The sequence below is a fragment of the Mirounga angustirostris genome, unplaced genomic scaffold (assembly GCF_029215605.1).
Source record: "Mirounga angustirostris isolate CCGP_5_RB_7025 unplaced genomic scaffold, mMirAng1.0.hap1 SCAF_17, whole genome shotgun sequence".
In the NCBI taxonomy this organism is placed as follows: domain Eukaryota; kingdom Metazoa; phylum Chordata; class Mammalia; order Carnivora; family Phocidae; genus Mirounga; species Mirounga angustirostris.
Genome location: NW_026991725.1, coordinates 50,717,237 through 50,741,466, shown reverse-complemented (window position 1 = coordinate 50,741,466; position 24,230 = coordinate 50,717,237). Strand labels below are relative to the sequence as shown.

At 47.8% G+C, this 24,230-nt stretch overlaps 1 protein-coding gene across 1 annotated transcript in view; it reads right to left on the bottom strand.

The window, feature by feature from the left end:
- Positions 1-24,230, bottom strand: part of DNAH9 (dynein axonemal heavy chain 9) — a 336,543-nt gene that overhangs the window by 203,428 nt on the left and 108,885 nt on the right. The window contains exons 27-31 of the mRNA XM_064583354.1: positions 23,000-23,156; positions 16,147-16,251; positions 6,455-6,612; positions 3,616-3,754; positions 1,595-1,882 (exon numbers count right to left, since the gene is read on the bottom strand). Of these exons, the coding sequence (XP_064439424.1) occupies positions 1,595-1,882; positions 3,616-3,754; positions 6,455-6,612; positions 16,147-16,251; positions 23,000-23,156 (847 nt within the window). The remainder of the gene's footprint in view (positions 1-1,594; positions 1,883-3,615; positions 3,755-6,454; positions 6,613-16,146; positions 16,252-22,999; positions 23,157-24,230) is intronic.

The following is a 24,230-nucleotide window of genomic DNA, read 5'->3' as shown; positions in this document are numbered from 1 at the left end:
CAACCAACCTTCCTTCCTAAGTTTATTTACTTTTTTTTTTTTAAAGATTTTATTTATTTATTTGACAGAGAGAGACACAGCGAGAGAGGGAACACAAGCAGGGGGAGTGGGAGAGGGAGAAGCAGGCTCCCCGCCGAGCAGGGAGCCCGATGCGGGACTCGATCCAAGGACTCCAGGATCATGACCTGAGCCGAAGGCAGTCGCTTAACCAACTGAGCCACCCAGGTGCCCTAAGTTTATTTACTTTTTTAGTCATCTCTACACCCAACATGAGGCTCAAATTCACAATATCAAGATCAAGAGTCACATGCCCCTCCAACTGAGCTACCCAGGCATCCCTATTTTATTTTTTATAAGATTTTTAAAAAGTCATCTCAATGCCCAATGTGGGGCTCGAACTTACATCCCTGAGATCAAAGAATCGCACACTCCACTGACTGAGCCAGCCAGGTGCCCCAATCGGGGGACCAGTGCTTCCTTTTCCAAGAGGTAGGCCATGGCTATACTCACTTCTAATCAAGACCATTTTAATCCCGGTTAAAGATCTGTTCTAGACGGAGCCTTCTTCATGCACCCACTGTTTTAATGCAAGCAGAAATGTCTTTGCCTGCCCTGAGCCTCCCCAGAAAGCAGTAGAAACCATCATGGCTCCCAAGGCCATGGAACCTGTCATACTTTCCCTGAAGTTTCAAGGTTTTTCCTGAAAGTCTATACCTACTGCTAAACATCTTCGTTTTCTGTAGCTGCTCTAACAAACGACTGCTGATGTGGTGGCCTGAAACAACACAGAGCCATTCTCTTACCGTTCAGGTGCTCGGAAGTCTGAAATCAAGGTACTGACAGGGCCAGTCCCTTCTGGAAGCTCTATGAGAGAATCTGTTTTCTTGCCTTTTCCCGAGTCTAGAGGCTGCCTGCGTTCCCTGGCACTGGTCCCTTTCTCCACCTTCAACACCAGCGAAGGCTGGTGGAGGTTTTTCCTACTTATAAAGACCATTGTGATTATATAGGGCCGCCCAGGTGACCATCTCCCCATCTCAAGGTCAGCTGATTAGCAACCTTAATTCTATCAGCGACCCTAATCTCCCATTGCCATGTCACATAACATAGATTCTGCGGATGGGGATGCGGACATCTTGGGATGAGGGGAGGGGGGGCGGCGTTAGTCTGCCTACCACCCTCAAGTTATTTTAATCGTGAGAAAGCTTGTCCTTGATCACTTCAAAATGCTTACAAGCTCAGAAACTTGCCTAAGAACAAACACAGCTCCCATATTCTACTACTATCAGGTCCTCTCTAATCCGGTCTGAAGTAATTCACAGGAAAAGAACATGTGCGAGAGCAGAACGGGCTGGGGCTTAGTCCTCTGCTGGACTGTGAGCTTTCTGATGGTAGGGGTGCCATCTCTCCCTTGTGTTCCCCGCCACACATTCTACAGCGTGGGCACCCCAGTAAAGAGCTCTTAAAATGAATTATTCCTAGGTAGATACCTATTTGTACATCTAAAGCCACCCTTTGGATTAAGGATGACCCATCATCCAAGAAAAGCAGTAAGAGACCAAAAAAAAAAGATCTCAGGAGGGAAATCCCAGTGTACCTTGAGCACAAAGTTGTCCTCAGCCTGGAGCTTCAGATCCACTACTGCCTTCCGAACCAACGCTTCGAAGTTGAGATCTCTCCTCCGGGGGACATCCAGGGCAGGAAAGAGGTCCCCGATCAGGCCCATGAACACTGGTATGTCGTCAGTCACGATCTTGGGGATGTTGAAATCTCGCAAGGAGCGCATCAGGACTTGGTCCTCGGGGCGGTCAGGGTCCCCTCGCTTCAGGGACCCAGCCACCACCAGCACAGACTTGATGGCCCGCAGGCCCCAGTCATAGTGATCCTGAGGGAAGGAGGCACAGGTCAGGCAGGGCCCGCTGGGATGCAGAACGCCCTATGCCCTTGCCAGTATCTATAAAATTATAGGCAGGTCACTTCTGAGGCCAAGGCGGAAGCTCAGGAAGGGACCAACGACACGGAATGTTGTGGTGGTCACAGATCCCAAGCTCCCGGTCTGGCTAATGCTACTTTTCTAGCTGTGATGACAACGAAGCAGACCCAGAGCATACAGAGGGTTGGGGGCCAGGGAAAGCAAAAAGAACCACCTCCCGACCTATCTGGCTACTCCTTGCACGTTCCGAGAGCGGAAGGGCATCCAGGAGGAAGCCGCGTTAGCTCTTAGAGATGGTCGAGGCTAAGCTCACATGCTCTACACCAGGGAGGCCTTCAAATGCTCTGAGAAGAGCAGTGGAGAAAAATTACCAGTAGCAACTCATAGAAAGGCAGCGGCAAGGGCTTAAATCAAGAGGCAGGGGTGCTTGGATATAAAGTGGTAGGAAGAAAATGAGATGGATCTGAGAGAGATCCAGAGGGGGGAATGCACAACCATTCATCCGCAATTAGATAGAAAAGAAAAATGCCTGGAAAAGAAAAACGCCAAGGATGACGCCCAGCATTCCAGAATTAGCCAGTGAGTGAGCGAGGGTTTTGCGTTCTGAAGCACGGAATGCAAGAGAAGTAGGTTGGGTTGGGGACCGGCAGGAAGATCGGCTTTAGATGCTGAGTGAGAGGAGCTTTCTCACACTCAGGAGAGCTGAGGTATAGACCGCTGAATATACAGGTTTAGAGCTCAAAAGAGAGGTTCGGGGTGGATTTGTGGCTGTCAGCTGCTGGCCTGCAAGTCAGTGGTGGTGGGGACCTGGCAGCTGATGCAGTGAGCAAGGGGCCCAGGAAAGCATGGAGAAACAGAAGAGGTTTTTAAGGAAATCCACCTGGGACAGATTTCACGGGGCTGAATGCGTCCATGCCGTGGCAGCAAAGATAGTTCTAGTAAGAGAGAAGTAAGTAAGAGAGGCCTGGAGGGAGGAGAAACTCAGTGGGAACAGCCCAAGGAAGCCTGACTGGCTGTCCCTGCCACCAAGAAATTCTCTACCCAAGGCATGAACCTTGGAGGTTCTTGTTCCTGTGTGGGGACCTGCCCCAGGCAGAAGCCACATTTAAGGACAAGCAACAGTGACATCTGCGGGACTCCTTAGAATGCCTAACTATCTCTTCCCAACCCTTTCCCCATCCCGTGGCCCTTCAGGTAGAGACAATTCCCTTCAAGGGAATTTTGTTGGCCACGGAGGTGTTTCTCATGGGACACTGGATCTATGAGGTGTTGCTAAGTAGTCTATGAAAAAAGTTGAGGGGCGCCTGGGTGGCTCAGTCAGTTAAGCGGCTGCTTTTGGCTCAGGTCATGATCCCAGAGTCCTGGGATCGAGCCCCACGTCGGGCTCCCTGCTCAGTGGAGAGCCTGCTTCTCCCTCTCCCTCTGCCTGCCTCTCTGCCTACTTGTGCTCTCTCTCTGTGTCAAATAAATAAATAAAATCTTAAAAAAAAAGTTTGGGGGCCAAATAAGGTTTTTTTTTTTAATGCTAGGCTAAGAAAAATGAACATGAATCTTTGTTGTAGAAGTGGTCAGAGCTTTTGCTATTCCTATGGACACACTGATTCTCTGTGAGAATGCTCTATTACATTGGCCCAGAGCTGGGCAATCACATGGGGCTGGTGGTCCAGTCAAACTGGGGAGAGTACCTGTTTAGACAGCAGCTCTTTGCACAACTGGTAAAGGGTGATGAACTTTCGGGCTAACGACCGCGCTTCAATGAATCCTTCTGCCACCAGCATGATCTCGCAGATCAGCTCAAAGTCTGGAACCACCATTGCACAAGGCCTGTGAACAGGGAGACAGAGGGCCAAGATGGTTTCCCAGCCACAGTTGAAGGGGGGCTTGGAAGACGAGTGACATTGGCTGAGATCACGGACAGAGGGATTTGTGAGTATAAACACTTAGCCCTTAGCAAGAGTTTCATCCAAGACTCCCAGTGAGTCGACCAAGGATAAAAGACGTGAACACTCTTGTCCAAGGTGATGGATGATGACAGCAGGCAGGGGCAGAGTTGGGGCTACAGCTCATCTTGTAACTTGGGGCCAGGGTACCTTACACAAGCGCAGGTTAGTAAAGCTTTAGTAATTCATAATTTATTAGTTACTTCTGTAACAGATTACGGGCTAAGTTTGAGGAATTGGGTCTCTCCTGGGGTCTACAATCTATTCCCCATTTTCAAAACTGTATCTCTCCTCCAAACCTAGACACTTGGGGCTTATTCTGTGCTTACATGCATACAAATGTAAATATCTAATGCTGAGGTCTAAAGTAAATGCCCATTAACCCCATCTTGCCACAAAATGCATATATGAGGGGCGCCTGAGTGGCTCAAGTTGGTTAAGTGACTGACTCTTGATTTCAGTTCAGGTCACGATCTCAGCATCTGAGATGGAGCCCTGCATCAGGCTCCACGCTCAGCACTGAGTCTGCTTGGGATTCTCTCTCCCTCTCCCCCTGCCCCTCCCCCTGCTCGCATATTCTCTAAAATAAATAAATAAAATCTTTAAAAAAAAGTCATACATGAGAATACAAAGGGGAATTTTTTTCTCTCTGTAAGGATTTGCTGTGGTTTTTCTCCCCCTCTAGCTCTAGAAACATTTGATTTTAAAATTACTTATTTTTAAAATTAATTTATTAAGTATATAACAGGAGCCTAAGGTTGTTCACATTTCCTTAACTGCATTTTCCCTACACCGATATACAATTTTCAAAAACGTACCATTCAAGAACATTTTTCCTTTAAATTATTTTACATTGTATTCAAATTCAAAGGCGCAACCAAACACTTAGATTCTCAAAATTATTTTGCAGCCTGAAATAAGGTTAAGTATGCATCCATACAACAGAATTCAGTAAGGCCATGGAAAAGAATGCTATGGGAGGAAAACTATTTAGTGGCACAGGAAAATAGTTAACAAAGGCAGGATCCTCACTTACGTAGGTTCTTATCCCAAGTTGGAAAAAAGAAATACTCTGCCCACCAGATACTGGAAGGGAGGACGCCAAAGGGTTTTAACTATCTCTGGATGATAGTATTTAGACGGGGAGAGCAAGTATTCTGGAGTCCGACTGTTTGGGTTCGAACCCAAGTTCTGTGGCTTGCTACTTGGGCTCCTAGCTAACCATAGTAACTGGGGTTCCTCCCCTGGGCAATTTGCTGACCCTGTTTTCTCCCTGTACAAGGGGGATACTTGTGGTTTGTGGTACCCACCTCATAGATAGGGCTTTTGTGAAAATGAAGTATAAAAGTAGATGTTTGTATTTATTGTTTTTACATATATTTTTCTCCGCCCCCAATCCAATTTTCTGGTATAAATGTTCCCTTTAAATTCGGAGCGGGGGATGTAAAGAGTAGTTCTGATCAGGGTGATAACCCACCTCTGTTATTGCTTGTAAACACGAGGCTCACTTAAGAAATACTTCGTGCAAACAAAGAGCCACGACTTCGGGTAACCAACAAGCTTTGGGTTACAGTGGGCACTGGCCTGGGGCCGGGATGCCTATGTCACCTATGACATAGGGATCTGCCACCGCTGGAGCTCACGGGGACCAGACTGAGGGACGGAGTGCACAGGGAAGCTCTTCAGCAGTCTCCTGGGCTCCACGTCCCCAAAGAGCAGGGGCTCTGGGTCCCCGGATGAAGCCGATCTCTGTGTCACAGCTCCCACGGCCTCTCTGTCTTAGGTAATGGTCCAGTAGGCAGAAAATCGGAAGCCGTGAGGCATCTTTTGTTGTTGGGCTGACTTCTCTTTCCTGAGACAAAGAACGGAGACTGCAGCCCCTTCTAGAAAATGCGTTTGTGGTTTCTTAACACAATAAAGAGGATTTAAAAGCATGGCAATGTCCACCAGTGGCCCAAGGTGAAATATAAGAGGTGTTCTCGTGCCTCGTTACTAGGAGTGTGATTCAGTACTGCTCTTGTTTAGAAAGCAATTTGTTGGTGTGTGTCAAGAGCCTTAAAAACGCGCCTCCCTCTTAACTCAGTGATTCCGCTGCTGGGAAGTTAGCGAAAGAAAATAATCACGCATATAGAGAAAAGGACTTACAAAGATGCACATTACAGCATTATGTGTACATTTCTTTTAAATATTAGAAACCGTCTTAATATTTAAATATGGGGGACTACTTAATTACACCGTGGACCACGTGCTTGGTAGGATAAAATGTGGCCGTGAAATTCGATTTCTTAAGAATATCTAATAGAAGAGATGATTTATGATAGAGTATGAAGTGGAAAAAACCAGAACAATATGAAACTGTTGTCGACCACAAATGTAGGACTTTAAAATACCCCATATAAAGGAGAACAGAATAGAATTAAGCAAGACATAATTTTACCGGTGATAGTATGAAAGGTGGTTTCATAAACTCTACTTTTTTATGTGTTCCAAACTTCTTCTGATATATATGCCATACATTTTCAGTGGAAAAAAGTAGAAGCAGCTTCTCTCTTGGGCCCTTGCGCGGGGCAGCGCTGACGCTCACCTGAAGAGAGCCTTGAGGTTCTCCGGAAGTTCTGTGCGGCCGGCATAGCCTGGGTTCATGGTGATGAAGATTCCCACAGAAGGATCCAGGCTAATCTCCTCCCCAAGGAAGTTGAACCACTGCTTCTTGTCTCGGATTGCATCTTGAATGCTTTTGACCTGGTGAACAAGTAAGGAAAAGGTCTGCACCGTGTTCCAGGGGTGGAGTGGTAGCTAAGGCTGGGAAGCGTGGTTACGCCCAGTGCGGACACCTGCTCTGTGGCCCCTTTCGTTGAAGGACAGGTGCAGTGACTGCACCCTGGACCCTCTACTGACGGTGCCTGTCCAAAAGAAATCTGGTTGCCCACATCCGTATTGACGGCACAGCAGCTAAGGGGTTGGGAGTGAACAGTGAACAGGTGTCTAGCCCCACGGGCCACTCACCGGGCACTGTTCCGAGGGCTTCTTACGTATTAATTCATTTTCTCTCCACCAAGATCCTTCGAACCCCTTTCTCTATAATGAACCAGAAGCACTAGGCAGTGGGGTAGTTCGCCTGACTTTGCACAGCTAGTAAGTGGTCGTGTTCTGGACTTGAATCCGGGCAAGTGGATTCTGGAGCCTGGGCTCTTGGCCCCTGCATGATGGAGGGGAACACCAGGACCCACCCCCCTGGGGTTGTTCCGAGGATTAAATGAAATCAAGCCTGTAAAGAGCTTAGCATACAGAAAATGCTTAAGAACAGCAGCTGACATGGAAATCGTTAACGTGATCCTCAGCCTGGCTCCTCAGGTTACGTCTCTAGAACAGACAGCGTGAATACAGCTTACCTCTTTAGGGATCGAGTGCCCTGCAGATGGCAAAGCAAGGCTGGAACCCCATCCCTGAGGGCTAGGAGTGCCTTTCTAAAGAGATCAGCCTTTTTCTTAAATGTAGGGACTGAAGCTGAAGCTTGACCTGGTCATTCTAGATCACCCCTACAGCGGCAGGCGGAGAGACAGAAACGAAATCACCATTTTCACATGCGGCGCTTAGGAAAAGCGTGTGCAAAAATGATCAGCGACAGAAGGAGGGCAGACAAGAGGGGCACACTTGTTCGGCCAGGCCCCAGAATATCTCCGAGTTATCTCCAGCTTCTTGGGGTTCCTGAAAGCAAAGCCTGAAAGCGGTGGGGGCCAGTGCGAGGTTTTGAATGAGCTCCAGTCACATTGGCCATGGTCAGGGTGTTTAGAATAGCCAAGCGTTCTGGGGAGATTGGGCTGCAGGTGCATGTGTAGGTCTGGGAGAGAGAGGACAGACACAAAGAGAGAAGGACACGGCCAGAGCTGGAGCATTTATGAAAGAGAAAGAGAGACAGATGAACAGACCGACAGCAGGAAGTGAAAGAGAAAGACATGTAGCAGCTAGACCACCTACCACGGAGCAAGGCTCTCTCCAGTGCCAGGCTGGGCAGAATTCACTGGAACGTGGGACAGGTCTACAATTAGGATTCCGCTCCTTTCCCCAAGTGAAGCTCTCAAGACCAAAGCATTTGAGCTCATGGCAATCAGTTTGAGACTGAGACTTCTCTTCTGTGTATAGATTGGCAATACCCTTGTGGGACAGGTGGTCTTCAGCGCCCCACACACATGGGGCTCACGGCACAGTCCTGCACAGCCTCCTGCCTCCCCATCACCCCGCTGCTTATGCGGGTGGTAAAGAATGGGCTCTCTCCGGTGGCCCCAGTCCTCCCATCTATCAAATACGCTGAACACTCACCATCGTGTGGGGTGGGGAAGTGAGTTTAATTGCCATTTACCGATTGCCCTGATAGCCTTGGGCGAAGGCTGGAGCCCAGGACCCTTTCGGCTGCCCTCTGTGACTCCGCCTTCTGTCCTGCAACACTGAGGCCCAGGAACCTCACGCTCGTTCAGTGAGAGTTCATGATGCACTGTAGGATTAGTAACATCTGTCCTTTCATGTAAAATTCTGCAGGGTGGCGGGGGCTCTTGAGGGAGAGCATGGAGTAGACTCAAAGCTGGAGCATCAGTTCTAGTAGCAGGCTCTGTTAGCAGGGCTCACGCAGGACAGGATGGGAGACCGTCTGCTGGGCACCTCATTCCCTTAGCAGCAATCAAGGTCCACGGGTCGAGCCCCTGCAATTCAGTGGACGGGGTCCAGGAGGCCCCGATAAAGTCCAGAGGTCCTTCGGGATGTCAGGGAGGAGTGAGCGAGAAGCAGGTGGGCTGGATCGTATGGGTTACACCGCAAGCCCAGGCAGAAGGAGTCTCAAACACAGGTAGGCGTAAACCGATACCAAAAGGGCCAGGGACACTCCTCACTCACGGGGATCTATTTCTCTGCTAAAAACTCATTGCTTTGAAAGATTTTAAAGCCATGGGGCATAACAACAAAAGAAGAACTGACATTTACCGAGCACTTGGTATGTACCAGGCGCTTCTCTTGAGTATTTCGTGTGAGTTATCCCATTAAATCCCTTCAATAGCTGGACGAGATGGGTAGATCCTTAAAGATAGGGAAGCTGAGCCAAAGGCAGTGAAAAAGCTGTGCCACAGTTATGTGAGATGCTGAGTTTAGGGAGGCAAGGCGAGGGGTATGCGGGGACCTGACGCTATTTCTGTAACTCTTCTATAAGTCTAAAATCAGTTAAAAATAAAAAGTTACAAGAAAAAAAAGAAACTTGCCAGCTCTCTGACAGTTGGTACGCGGGCAACCCGAGTTACCAACCAGGCAATCTGGTCCCAGGCACATGCTCTTATTAGCCGCTTCCCCAAACCACCTTTTACCAGAAGGACACCATGCCAGCCACGGACGCTGCTTCATCAAACATGCACCTTTCAGGGGAATTTTGTTTTGCTCTGAAAATAATCATAACTTAGAGACATGTGTTTCCACAAGGTAAGAAAAGGCTCATTTGCCACTCATTATACACACACACACACACACACACACAGCTACGTAGAAACCAGTGTTCTCGACTGGGGGGTGATTTTGCACCTGCCCTCCCCAGGGGACATCTCCAGCCATGGCTGGAGACATTTTTGTTGTCCCAAGTAGGGGGGGAAATTTCTGGAATTATCAGACTCAAGACATCGAAAATGCCAAAAGTTGGGAAAACCATGATCCTCAAAATTGAATATTTTACCAATAAGGAAATTGAAGGCAAGAAGATGTAAGTTAGTTCTGGTATTTCTGCTCATCCCCATTGCTGCGCAGTGACCCCATCAGAGCTGCAGACTGGTCCCTCCCCCTCGGCGCACCTGCGTCCTCCACTCCTTCTGCCTCGCCTGCCGTGGGGAGGACATGTCTCTGCAGCCAGGGGTGAGGAGATTGAGGAGAAGCAGCAGGTCTCTAAATTTAGTGTACAAATCCCTCGGGATCGTTTGGAAATGCGGACTGTGTCACAGCCGGGCTGTGGTGGGTCTGGGTCTGCATTTCTAATAAGCTCCCAGGGGAAGCCAATGCTGCTGGCCAGTGAAGTGTCCTTGCCATTGGACCCAGCTGCCCCCTACCAATTACAGGACCCTCCACTGGCCCTCAACCAGATGGGCTCACTTTCTCTTCTGGCCTCCACAGCCTTTCATCATCCCTCTCTCATGGAGCTTGCTTTCTGCCTTCTGCTTTAGATGCATGCGTAGGTCTGACCTCTATTGCGGGCTGGTCCGGATTGCAGGTGATCGGTCCTGGATCCTGGACAAGCCTTGTGTGCATGTCCGACCATGGAAGGGGGCCTGATGGGATCTCTTAAGAATTAAGTCCTTCCAGATGAATGGATAAAGAAGATGTGGTATACATATACAATGGAATATTATGCAGCCATCAAAAGGAATGAGATCTTGCCATTTGCAACGACGTGGATGGAACTGGAGGGTGTTATGCTGAGCGAAATAAGTCAATCAGAGAAAGACATGTATCATATGACCTCCCTGATATGAGGAATTCTTAATCTCAGGAAACAAACTGAGGCTTCCTGGAGTGGTGGGGGGTGGGAGGGATGGGGGGCTGGGTGATAGACATTGGGGACGGTATGTGTTATGGTGAGCACTGTGAATTGTGTAAGACTGATGAATCACAGACCTGTACCTCTGAAACCAATAATACATTATATGTTAAAAAAAAAAAAAAGAAGAAGAAGAAGATAGCAGGAGGGGAAGAATGAAGGGGGGAAATCGGAGTGGGAGACGAACCATGAGAGACTATGGACTCTGAAAAACAAACAGGGTTCTAGAGGGGAGGGGGGTGGGAGGATGGGTTAGCCTGGTGATGGGTATTAAAGAGGGCACGTTCTGCATGGAGCACTGGGTGTTACACACAAACAATGAATCATGGAACACTACATCAAAAACTAATGATGTAATGTATGGTGATTAACATAACAATAATAAAAAAATAAATTAAAAAAAAACAACAACCAAGAATGAGGTCTTTCCCTTCCAAGACTGGAAGCTGGTGGGGATCATGGAGGGTTCTGCCCCTGCATCCTCCCACCCAGGCTGGAGCCTTGTATCAGACACACTCATGAAGGCTAACGGTCATACCATCTTTCCTGCAGGTGACAGGGGTTAAGGAGGTCACCTGCTAGCTCAGAGCTGCCTGAATCCTCTCAGCTTTTTCCTCCGAGCCCCTCTACCTTGCTCCTTCCATTCTAGGGAAGTGGCCCACTCTGGGGTCCAGACCTTGCCCCCAAATGCCATGTGTTACTAAAATCCTGCCTGGCTCACTTCATGCTTCTCTCTGCAAAAGCAGATTGGAATTTGCAGGAAGTGCAACCCACTCACCACTTTGTACATTAAAAAAAAATTTCCATGTTTTCACCTTATACCTTAAGCTCCTCTATAAAGGGTGTTACGTGGGAAGCTCCCTTGTTTCTGAGACTCTAGCATATTTTTGTCACCCTGAGTCCTTGGAACACTGCTGTGGTGACCTCTCAAGACCTTGCTAGTTGATCTGCTGCTTCTCGCTGCTTCCTGCCTTGGCCCCAGCACACTTGTGCCATGGGGAAGGAAGGGACATGGCAGAAATGCCTGGCCAGGGAGCATGGAGGGAGACAGGGGGCTGGAGGGAGAGGGGGCTGGACTGTGTCCTGTTGACATGTATTTCTGGACCCAAGGCCTAGCAAGCTGATTGCAATGGTATTGGCAAAATTCTGCGGGAAGAAAAGAGGAAGTAGTATTTTATACTTTTTTAAAATAGCAGAGTAATTGCTCTTGCAATTGCCACACTTTTTCCCAATCGTATATGCAATTCGGCTTGACCAATCTGACAGAGACATGAAAATACCCACCTCCAAGAGCATTGGAACACATGGACTTTTGGAGAAGTTACTGGGAAGAAGAGTGCAGGCAGGCAAGGAGCCGAGAGGAGGGGACAGAGAAGGGGGGAGGGAAGGATGGGAGAGAGCTGTCACAGCTGGTGTGGCTTCTGAACCAATATGCCAGCCCGGATTGCTGCGGGAATAATTAAGTTCAATTTTCTCCTTGGATGGGTATAGGATTTTAAATGGGACGGGCTCAGATTCTGCCCAGGCTGTTGTCAGACCACTTTCTTGAGAATGTCTCTCCTGCAGGTGTGTTCTGAGACTGGAGTGTGAAAGCATTGGGGAATTCTGGGTTGAATTCATTTCATTTAATTCCAGAAGCAAAAAGGAACTGCCCTTGGAGAACCTACTAGGACATCCTGTTGGGCAGTTTCAAAATAAGGTGAATTCACCGTGTTTATCTATTAATTGCTAGGGACAATGGCTGGTGAATATTGCCTCATCATTTAGGACATGAAGTTTGGGAAGACAGTCTGAGGTTGGGCCAGCTGAGGAGTGAAGGGTGTTGAAGAGGCTGGTGAGTCCAGGGTGTTGACCCTCATTCCATGCCCCATGTCTCCCGGCCTCCTACTGGCCTGCAGTCCTCAGGTAATAATGATAGTAATCACCACCACCATCATCATCATCATAGTCATAGTCATCACTGTCACCACCACCACCACCACCATCATTACCGCTATTTCCACACCACCATCATCATCATGACCACCATCATTATGGTCACCATCATCATCATGGCCACCACCATCACCCTCATCTTATCACCACTATTTCCACACTATCATCATCATAACCACCACCACCACCACCACCACCATCATCATCATGGCCATCACCATCATCAACACCATCATCACCACCATCATCACCACCACCATCATCATGGTCATCACCATCATCAACACCATCATCATCATGGCCATCACCATCATCATCACCATCATCACCACCACCATCATCATGGTCATCACCATCATCATCACCATCATCACCACCATCATCATCATGGCCATCACCATCATCAACACCATCATCACCACCACCATCATCATGGTCATCACCATCATCATCACCATCATCACCATCATCATCATGGTCATCACCATCATCAACACCATCACCACCACCATCATCACCACCACCATCAACATCATGGTCATCACCACCACCATCATCACCACCACCATCATCATGGTCATCACCATCATCAACACCCTCACCACCATCACCATCATCATGGTCATCACCATCATCAACACTGTTACCCCCATCAGCAGTATCACAGAGACTAATATTTATCGCATGCCTACTATCTGTAGGGCTTTAAGTGCTTTACACATATTAACTCATTTATAAATAATTATTACAACTGCATCTAGTAGGTACTATTATTAACCCTCTTTACAGATGTGGGACTTGAGACGTGGACTTGCTAAAAGTCACCCAGCTGGAAGGTGGCAGAACCAGAGTTGAGCACTGGCTGTGTGGTTTCAGACATGACCAATACACATAAGCACTTCCCCACCTCCTTGCCTGGTTTACCCCACCCTACAAGAACCTGTTTAAGATCCCAACTGCATGTAGGATTGCTCCCCAAATCTCTGGAGCCCAAGATGAGCTCTACACTGACTCTGGTCTGGCTCTCACTGCTTCCTGTTGGCTCTTCCCCAGGGCTCCTTGGAGAGACACCATGAGATGGCCCTTTGGCAGCCCCACTGCACTGGGGCACCATGGAGGGGGGTAACTATTCAGGCTAAGTGGTCCTGGATATCAGGGAGGACAGTCACAGCAGCACAACCTGGCTGGTGAGGACAAGAAAGGCCCTCTGCGATCTGGGGCCAGCAGCCAGAAGAGGGGATGCAGAAACTCCTACCATCAGAGATGAAAGAGGTGGACATTACAGTAGGTAGAACTAACAGAGGATGATGGGCAAGGGAGTAAAAAAGATGGGTGTTCCATGAGCTGCCAGGTGTCTGCAGTGGAGGAAGGAGAAAAATCCCAGGTACACTGTATAATTATGGTTATCAATCCAGACATTCATGGCCGTGAAGAGCTTAAGCTTCTCTCCCGACTCTCAGAACCCTCGTAGGCCCAGAATTAGTGCTCCGAGAAAGCTCTATTTTATTCGTGTTACTCCACATCCTCTATCCCCAAATTCACACAGAGCTGAAAGGGGGTGTTAACCCTGGTTCTTCTAAGTTCTGAAGTGACCACACAGAGGTGAATGCAACTAGCACCCTGTGTTTTGGTCTCACTCATTTTTTTTTTTTTTTAATTGAATGAGTTGCCAACTTTCAGAAACCTGGAGATTTTTTTTTTTTTTTAATAAAAATCTGGACTTCCAGCTTCTCTTTAAAATTTAAAAAATCTGGCAACACTGACATATATTCTGGCAAGGCAGAGGCGTGCTGGTAAATATTTAAGACCCAGCTCGCCAGGAAAACAAAATGCCCCTGATTTGTAGGATTTGCCAGTTTCCATTGTGAAAAATACTCCCATCACAGCTGATTTCGAGCCACCAATGTGAACAGCAATGACATGCAGAGAGTCAGCACTCATGAACCAAGCTAGTTGAGGGTTTTCAGTCTAAGAGAGTGTTCTGGCCAGCTATTTGACTTACTGCTGCCACCAACTCCTACCGAATCAATCCGAAGGAAAGGGAAAACCATATATCACCACTGGGAACGAGAGAAGAGCTGCACAGTTTTGCAACTTGCAAGAGCTTCACCAAGAGACAGTCCGGGCAAGAATCCCTGAATGGCAGCACCAACTGGCTGGCCAGTGCAAGAGATGGAAAGCCTGACTACCTTGGAGGGGAGGGTGAAGGGCAGGGACCCCACAGAACCCCCCGACCACTTACGGCTCCCAGTTGGAGATGAAGGTGAGCCATGGAATCAGCGGATGGTGTGAGCTCCGCTCCTGTTCCAGCCTGCGTGGATGGGGACAGTATGTGGCATGGGGACAGCATGCTGGGGGCGGGGGAGGGTCCTGTCAGGATGCACAGGCCAGCAGGAGGGGGAGGAGGATGCTGCTTCTGCCAGCTTCCCCACCACGGACCACCCTTTGTCTGCACAACCCCCACCTCCCCTCCCACTGCCCTTGCCCCCAGAAACATGTCAGTCAAGCTAAGCTTTTGCCTTGACCCTTTGTTTGGGCCTGAAGGAATTAAACCAAGGCCCAGGGGGACCAAAGAGTCCTTCCTAGCTCTGTTTTTCTTTTTTCTGTCCTGTATACATGTTGCTCTGGAAATAAAGACAAAGGGCAGGAGGAACATTATATGGTTGGGCCGCATGGAGCGCAGGCACAAACTGGGAGGCCAGTGATGGCAGTGTCCCAAGCACCATCACCACATGGCTTCCTTCGCTGCGTAGACCCTTATGCTGCCTTGTTGAGCTGGTAGCACTGGGGGGCCCTGAAACCACAAGGTCCCAGTGGGAAAGAGGGGCGCCCAGTTTATTGGAAGGAGGACAGAGCAGGTGCTGGCACAGGCTGCGCTTTGCTGGGGTGACTGGGGGGCCCTGAGGGAAGGCTGGGGGGCTCCCGCTGAGGCTGTGGCTCCACTCCGGACCCTCACGAGAGACCAGTGACTTCACTGCGGCCACTGATTTTCCCGCCGCTCAGCCCCTCCTTAAAACCACTGCCAAGCAGAGGGCCATTTCCCCTGCAGCAAATTCCAGAGGCCTCCTGCTGCCCCTGAAGAAGGTGCAACACGTCACGGCAGTGGTGTCCCATCCTGTGAGTCAGGAATCAAATCACTTCTAGAGCACCGAAGGGTGCTCATGCCCATCTCGAGAACGAACGTTGTTTTGTGAAGTTAGGGATCATGTCCTATTCAAGCGGGGATGCTTCCCCCTAGTTCTGAGCATAGCACTCACTGTGCTGTGGGTGCTTCATGGAGGAGATGCTTTCTGGATGGGCTGAGACACAAGTGGCCACGTAGATGTGACCCAAACGTGACTGCCTTCCTTCGGCAACATTCACCCTGTGAGCCTTGCTTTATATACAATGAGGTGAGCTGGACCAAGGGAGGTAGACAACTTTCCCAGATTCAGTTACAACAAGGAAGACATTTCCAAAGTCCATGGCCTTTCCAGGGAGCTGGGCTCTCCCATCAGGTTTGATTCTCTCCTTGCCCCCAGGAAGCATGTGTGACCTGTCACAGAGGAGGAAATGGGGGTCCCATGGCCAGTAAATGGATTCACCTTGGTAGGGACCCACAGGATGCCCATATCCTGCACCGGGGCCAAGTTTAGAGGGCAGAGGGAGGGGCGTGGAGTCCAAGTGGGGAAGGGGACATGGAAGTGGATGAGCAGAGGTTGACAGCAAGAGGATACACAGCCTTCCACAGTGCTTGGCAAGAAGACCACGAGGCCCCCACCAAATTCTGGCCCCCATACCTGCACGGCCACCACCGACAAGACCTCTACCGAGATTCGGTTAAACTCATCAAAACAGCCCCAGGCACCAGTCTGAGCGAGGCCTTTGTAGATGTTGCCGCAAGACTGCAATGAAACGTACAAAGATTAAATTACTCTCGGTGCCGGGCTCATCATCATGCATCTAAGTCAGTTCCCATCCTGTTTGTGAGAGATATTTCCAGTCCCCTAAAGACCACTGGTTCAAAAAACTCCTATTAAAATTTCAAGGGCAATTACATTTTTGATGGCCATGGGTGCCAACGTAAGTCACGGGGTCAAACAGAACCTTTTCAAGACACTTGGACCAAAATCCCTTTAAAATGTCATCGGGCTGGGGTGCCTGAGTGGCTCAGTCGGTTAAGCGGCTGCCTTCGGCTCAGGTCATGATCCCAGGGTCCTGGGATCGAGCCCCACATCGGGCTCCCTGCTCTGCGGGAAGCCTGCTTCTCCCTCTCCCACTCTCCCTGCTTGTGTTCCCTCTCTCACTGTGTCTCTCTCTATCAAAAAAATAAATAAAATCTTTAAAAAAAAAAAAAAAAAATAAATAATAAAAAAAATAAAAATAAATAGAATGTCATCGGGCTTGCATTACTGTTGATTCTGTAGCTTTAAAAATCCCAGGAAATGGGCGCCTGGGTGGCTCAGTTGGTTAAGCGACTGCCTTCGGCTCAGGTCATGATCCTGGAGTCCCGGGATCGAGTTCCACATCGGGCTCCCTGCTCGGTGGGGGGTCTGCTTCTCCCTCTGCCCTCTTCCCTCTCGTGCTCTCTCTCATTCTCTCTCTCTCAAATAAATAAATAAAATCTTAAAAAAAAAAAAAAACCCAGGAAATGAATAAAATTTTGTTTTTTGGTTTTTTGGGGGTTTTTTTTGCACTATACAGACAAAAAAAAAAAAAAAAGCCATCCACTCAGCCTTTGGCATGTGCCAATAAACAAGTTTATGTCTGTGTCTTTAGATTCGGGCCCAAACACCTAGCCCTCCCAGAGTGCTAGGAAGCTGGAGATGGATGGGGAAAGTGACAAGATCCGTAGAAAGTGAATGACAGGTAAATATTTTCAAAGGAGAGCAAGAAAAGAATTTCAAAGAGAAGATGGCATATCTGTCCTAAAAATAAAAACTGTCTGGGCATTCAGTGTGAATCAGTAAACCATGGAGTCATACAAAGGGGGAGGTTATGGGGGGACACTCTCAAGGCCATTGGCTGGGTGACTTTGCTAAAGCGCTGGGAAAGTAGAAAAGGCTCATTTGCTTCTGTAATGAGTGTTTGCTGACCATCAGCTCTGTGCACAGCTCATGCTCTAGACACAGAAGGGCTTGGTCCCTCTAAGAGCTTCGAGTTAGGCTGTGGAGAGAAGGCATACGGACAGCACAGGTAAATCGCCTCAGGAGCAGTGGTTCCAACGGATACAGTAAAAGACAGCTGTCATGGCGTTGAGAGAGGGGTGAATCGAAGCACTCGCTAGTGATCAGTGTTGCCAAAGAGCTGAACTTCAGACAGTATTAGGACAGCATTCCCCAAAGTTTATTTCATGGGATGCCAAATCCAGGAGATGCTCCTTGAAGAGAAGGCGTTTGGGTCAATCGAGTTTAGGAAACACCACATTCTAGAACCCTCTTTTGCTAATTTATGACATATATTAGAATTTTAAGGGGAGGACCTGCCCATGAAATTCAGTCAATGTTTTAGGGCCAGGATTTTTTGCTTCCCTCATGGGTCTCCTGGTTTTCTCAGGATGCACGCTGGCGAACTTCCGCGTAGTGGACAGAACACAGGAAGGGAAGTCAGAAGATCTGGGGTGCTGGTATCTCACAGAACTGTATGCTATCTTCAGAACACACCATGGGAATGCTGGCTGATTAGTATGTGTGTAGGCAGAGTGGAAGGGGATAGGGAAACGGGTAAGGGCTTTCTGGGAGCAGTAAATATTATGGGCAAAGGATGAGCAAAATCATAGTATGTCCAGGGAAAAATAAAGGTGTCGTTTGGGCTGGAAAGTTCAATCACAAAAGGAGGTCATGCTTATGAAAAGCCTTGAATTATCTGAAGGGACCGTGGAGGTCCATGGAGGTTTGGAGCAGAGGAAAGCAAGATTAAAGCAACATTTTAGGAGAACCAATCTAACATCCCATAAGCTAGCCTGTGAAAAGGACGGAAGGATAAGCCCCACCTTTCATTAAGCTCCCTGAATTAATGGATTCCTCTATTTATGCAAAAAATACTTTCTGAGCATGTACTATGGGTCAGGGACTGTCCTAGGTCATGAGGAATCAGCTGTGAACAGGGAGACAAAGCCACAATCTTCATGTGGCGTACATTCTAGGGGAGAAAACAGACAATGACACAAAAAGAAGAAAAGGTCAGATAATGACAAGTCTCATGGGAGTCCTACAATGATGTGGCTATTTTGGATTGAGTAGCCATAGATGGTCTCTCTATGGACGTGGTGACATATATCCCAGGTGTTGCATCCTACAGGGGGATATTACTATTAATGTATTCATGAGTATGTACATCTGTATGTATAACACCTGATATGCATATATAGTAATATACATTTTATATGTTACTATATTTAACAACCTATCAAATCTTACAATTACTTATGTGGCAGTTTGGGAATCAAAAGTCCATGCTTTTGCAGATGAACAGCGGTTCTGAAAGCTTTTAAAGCTGTGGATCCCTTTCATCAAGTGGAAATCCAATAGAGAAGACCAAAAAAAGGGGGGGGCGTGAAGTTTCCATAGGTGGATACTGGTCACCCCCACACTTTACCCCAAGGGCCTGAGCACAGCCCAAAACCCCACATCACCATATTTTTTTATGCCACCACAGTAGTATGAAGGTACTATTAGCCTGATTGTGGTGTCACCTAGCACAAGACACCAAATTTCTGGGCCAATGGCCCAGAATGGCCCAGAATGGCCAATGGCCTGGGAGCTTTGAAAGACCTGCTGAAGGACGAATCAACACTAGTGACTGATTGCAACTATCGAAGGAAAGACGTAAAAAATCAGGATGTCTAAGATTTCCACCCTGGGCCACAGGGGAAAATGAGAACCTTAGCATGCATGGCATGGGGAAACTGGCTGGGGGAAGATGGGGGCGGTCAGCAGGAAATGTCTAAGAAGAGAGTGTTAACCAAACATGAGGGTATCCAAATGCCCTTCCTTCTAGTTGGGAAGACTTAGCTCTTGGGTGAGGCTGGAAGGTAGATTCTGGAGTCATCAGGACCCAGATAAAATGTGAAGTTATAAAAGAGGATCTGAGAAGGAGACCCAGATGGCAGGATCAGAGAGTTATTGTGGAATATAATGTTTCAGAGACCGAGAGAGTAGGGTTTCTCAGGAAGGAATGCATGTTCTATAACGTTGATGCTGCAGAGAGGTCCAAAAGAATCCCAGGTCTTTCAGGTTCAAAACCATTTGCTACTTCAGCAATAGCATCTCTGAATTGAGGTCAAGGGGAACAGTACCGTTGCTGTGACATAAAGAACACCTTAGCACCAAAACTGCAATGGTTTCCAGAGGAACTGACTAGGCTTATGGGTTTTCCAACCAGAATTAACAGAGGGGAGCCATAACTTTGCCTTTTCCCCAAGTCTCCACATTGTTCTGTGTCCGCCCCAATACCCGATGCCTCTTGTGGGATCACGGAGGCAGAAGGCATTGTGAGGGTCCCTGACTACAGCCCATCTCTCTTTACCCTCCCCCAGTTTCACCACCCAGCCCTCCCCACATTCACCAGGTATCATTCCGTTTGTTAAAGTCTCTCATGTTTTCTTTTCCATTTATACTACCCCAGTGTTTGGTGGCTCACCCCCTCCTGTTTGAATAACTGCAATGTTCTTGGCAAAAATTTGCCCTCCTTCCAGTCCCCTCCTGCCTCCATTTGTCTGGCTACCCAAGGAGTCTTCCTCAGAGGCCACCCATTTTCGTCATGCTCCCACTTGAGTCCTGAAGCCCACAGGATCTTCGTGAATGGCCACCACTTCTGGGGCATGTTCTCTTCATGGCTTTGTGTCCCTCCCCTCCTTGTGGAACCCCTATCTCCTATAATCTGTCCCCTAGTCTGCTCTCATGCACTCGGCCACGGTTCCATATTTATTGCTAGCTTGTTCTCTGGGGATACAGAAACAAGTTGTTGTGAGTGTCGTGAATGACTCATCAGAATGATGCCTGGTGAAGTGTGGGACAGCTCTTCCTGACCCTCACTCCATCCTTTCCTCATCCCAGCCAATCCCTGGGAGGACAGCTCAAGGGAGAAGTCAGAGTGAGGAGTAGGGAAAGGATGATGATGCACAGGGAACCTGGTCATGTCTTTGAAGCCGACGTTTTAATGGGTTAGGCAGTGTTAAAATGGCGCATGCCCTGTTTGGCACTCACCCAAACCTTACACATCTGAAAAGGAGACCCAGATGGCAGGATCAGAGAGTTATTGTGGAATGTAATGTTTCAGAGACCGAGAGAGTAGGGTTTCTCAGGAAGGAATGTGTGTTCTATAACGTTGATGACACAGCCTTGGGTCTCACATCCTCCAGGATGTTCATGACCAGCGTACTCTGTGCTCTTCCCATCTCTGAAGTATTCCAGGGATTAGAATCTGTAGAACACACATTCTACATGCTATTTGGTATCTCCCCTAACTATTTCATATATCTCTCGTCTATCCAGATAGACTGGGTTATACTTTTGTCTGTCTGTCTCTGTATCTATCCATCATTTATCTATCATCCTATCATCTCTCTCTCTCTCATCTCTTTGTCATCTATCCATCAACCTATGTGTATTTATCTGTATCATATATCCATCCATCCATCCACCCACCCACCCAACCATTCATCCATCCCTTCATGATGCACACACATGCTGAGCAATGGTGATAGTAAATAAATTAACTTGATTGCTGGAGAGTGTTTTGTGATGAAAATAATTCTAAACAGCTGGACAGCAAAGGGAAGAGGAGGTTTGCAAACAGCTCAGTGAGGATGTTGTATACACAGGATATTTGGTGCCTCGGAAGAGACCACCATCCTTTTGGTGTGTTTTCCTATAGTTATCCCTATACTTCTTGCTCTGATCTGTGTCTTCATAGACTCGACCAAAGTTTCACACAGTCCAGACAAACTACGGACAGACCCCTCTTCTCATCCTATACCCTCAGATGAATTGGTGGCGTATCAGGGTTCAGTAGGAAGTTTTGAAAGAATTGGAGAAGATAACCTTGGTGACCTCCTCACCATGGGGCCAACTCATTTATTCCTGTTTGGCATGCCAAGCATAAACTTGAAGAAATCCTGCTGATTTTCTTCAATCAATACACCAGGTCTTCTACACCTAAATGAGTGTGTCCTCTGGAATGTCCCCCTGGGGAGAATATACTTATTCAGCAATGCTGCCTTTTGCTCAATTATAGGAAAATCTAGAAACCTAATCCTTAAAGATTGAGTTTATAGGAAAAAAACACATCCTTCTTTTAGCCTGACTTAAAGAGAAATACTACTTAAAAACATTTTTTTTTTAGAGATAGCACACACGTACGCACACATGCTCCATGGGGGGCGGGGGGCCAGAAGGAGAGGGAGAGAGAGAATCTTAAGCAGTCTCCACACCCACCATGGAGCCCGACTCATGGCTTGATCCCACGACCCTGAGATCACGACCTGAGCTGAAATCAAGAGTCAGATGCTTAACTGAGTGAGCCACCCAGGTGCCCTATTTTTTTTTTCTTAGAGAAATAGTACTTTAATGTGCTCATCAATAAAAGCAACCATGATAAAATCTAGACTGTGTAGAATATGAGGAGGACAGCTGTTTGGCATCTGAATCCTCATTTTGTTTGCTTGCTATGAGCAAACATGGTGCTTTAGGTTTCTGCAACTCTTTGCACAGCAAAATTTTCTGTACAAGAGAAATTTTAAACTTACAGCAGATGAATCTCATTTAGAGTTCTGTATGTTAGCTCACAGTCTCTAAAATTATTTTTAAATTAAATTTATTTTGTACCCCATATATCATGATTTATACATATAAATATTTAATCTACTTAATGCTATGGTTTTATTTTTTCCCCCACTCTAAATTTATTTACATGCCATCCTGTTTCAAAAAGAACTTAAGATAGTTTACCAAAATAATACAATAAAACAAAATTAAGATAATGAGAAAGTGAGACAATTTCATTACACTTAAAAAAAAAAAAGAATCTGTATGACATCTAGCAGAATATGCTAACTAAGAAGTGACCTATGGGCCTCTTGTTTCTCTTGGCTTTTCTCTATGTCACAGAACCTGGAATACATTTAAAAAACAAAAATGATGAGCACCTGAGTGAAGAACATTGGCCTTGCACTTGACCTTCGTGGGCATCACTTGTTAGGAGTGGAAGTTAATCTAGTCTGCCTTCAGAAGCCACACCTGCCCTTGTAAAATATTTTGCCCTTGTAGAAATACTGAGGAAATGCCCACTTTTCCAGAGAAGCACAAATTTGACCTTTATGTGAGGCTTTCATGGGAGCCACTTGTGAACCTTTCTGTGGTTCTAGGTCAAACAGTGAATGTAAGCCTTTGGATAGATGCTCAGCCTCTCCTTTATACAGGTGACAAAGATCTCAAAATGAAGCTCATCGGCTTACAGGGAGGTAAACAAGCTCCAGGGATCAGAGATCCTCAGGTCTCCTGGGATGGAGCCAGCAGACACCTCCATGTCTGGACCTCTGAGCTGGGCCAGGTGGGCATGAATGAACCTGGACCCCAATGTAGGCTGCCACCCAGTTCCTAGTCCCCACCCTGCCCCCCGCCCCCCACCCCCCAGGCTCCAGGTGAGGCGTACCTTGTAGTCCATCTGCTCTGAGCAGTTGAACACATACACCATGATGCCCAGTGCTCGGCCCAGGTCCTTGGTGGTCTCTGTCTTGCCTGTGCCTGCAGGTCCTGCTGGGGCTCCACTCATGGTCAGGTGCAGAGACTGGGTGAGGGTGATGTAGCATCTGTCAAACACAGGAGCACGTAGGTCATTGCCAGGGCCCCAGGTGGCCCGACCAATGGCTCTGGCACTGCTGTGTCCTAGGGAGATAGAGCTTGGGTTCCAGGCCACAGGAGACCCAACAGCTTCTCTGTAAAGGAAATCCAGAGCCCCCACTCCCATCTGTACCCCACGGTGCTGTGGGGAGAACTCTCTGAAGGGTCATCTGATCCTGATTTTCCCTCCCTCAAGGGCATCGCTGGCTCGCTGCCAGGCTCTTTCTGATCTTGCCCCTGATTTTCACTGCCCATCTCTCCCATCCCTCCAGCCCAAACGCCCTAAGTGGAGAGCTGTTCTCACGTGTCCATGCTACATTCTGAATATCTGTGCGCTCCAGCTCCCAGTTCATGTGTTGAAATCCTAACCCCCAGAGACTGGTATTGGGAGGTAGGGCCTTTGGGAAGTGATTAGCTCATGAAGCTGGAGCCTCACGAATGGGATTATTGCTCTTATAAAGGAGGCTCCGAAGGGACCCCCTGGCCCTTCCACCATGCGAGCACACAGCAAGAAGATAGCAGCTCATACAAGAACCTGACCATGCTGGTGCCTTGATCTTGGACTCCCCAACTTCCAGAACTGTGAGAAATAAATTTCCAGTTTATAAGCTACCCAGTCTGTGGTATTTTATTATAGCAGCTTAAATGGACGAGGAGACCCAGACTGCGCTCATCCCTCTCTCTTTCCCCCATCCAGCCCTAGCCCTTCCGGTCCACCTGAGTCATGTCCTTCTTCAACATGGCAGTCCATAGCCTCGCTGGTGGCTACTCACATCTTGGGACTCATATCTAACATTATTTTCCCAACTTAGGAGTATTCCCGGACTCCTCGACACTGGGGGGAGTGAGCAGATGCCCCTTGGCTGAGCTCCTCCTCCACTGTATTCCACTCCAGCTTCCAACAATATATACCACACACATTGTTCATATAGATCTTCCTAAGACACATGAAGGTGGGGCCATGTCTTATTGTTTCATCTCCAGAAACTAGCACAGCTCCAGCCACATTAGGCCCTTAATCATTATTTATGAAACAAATTCAT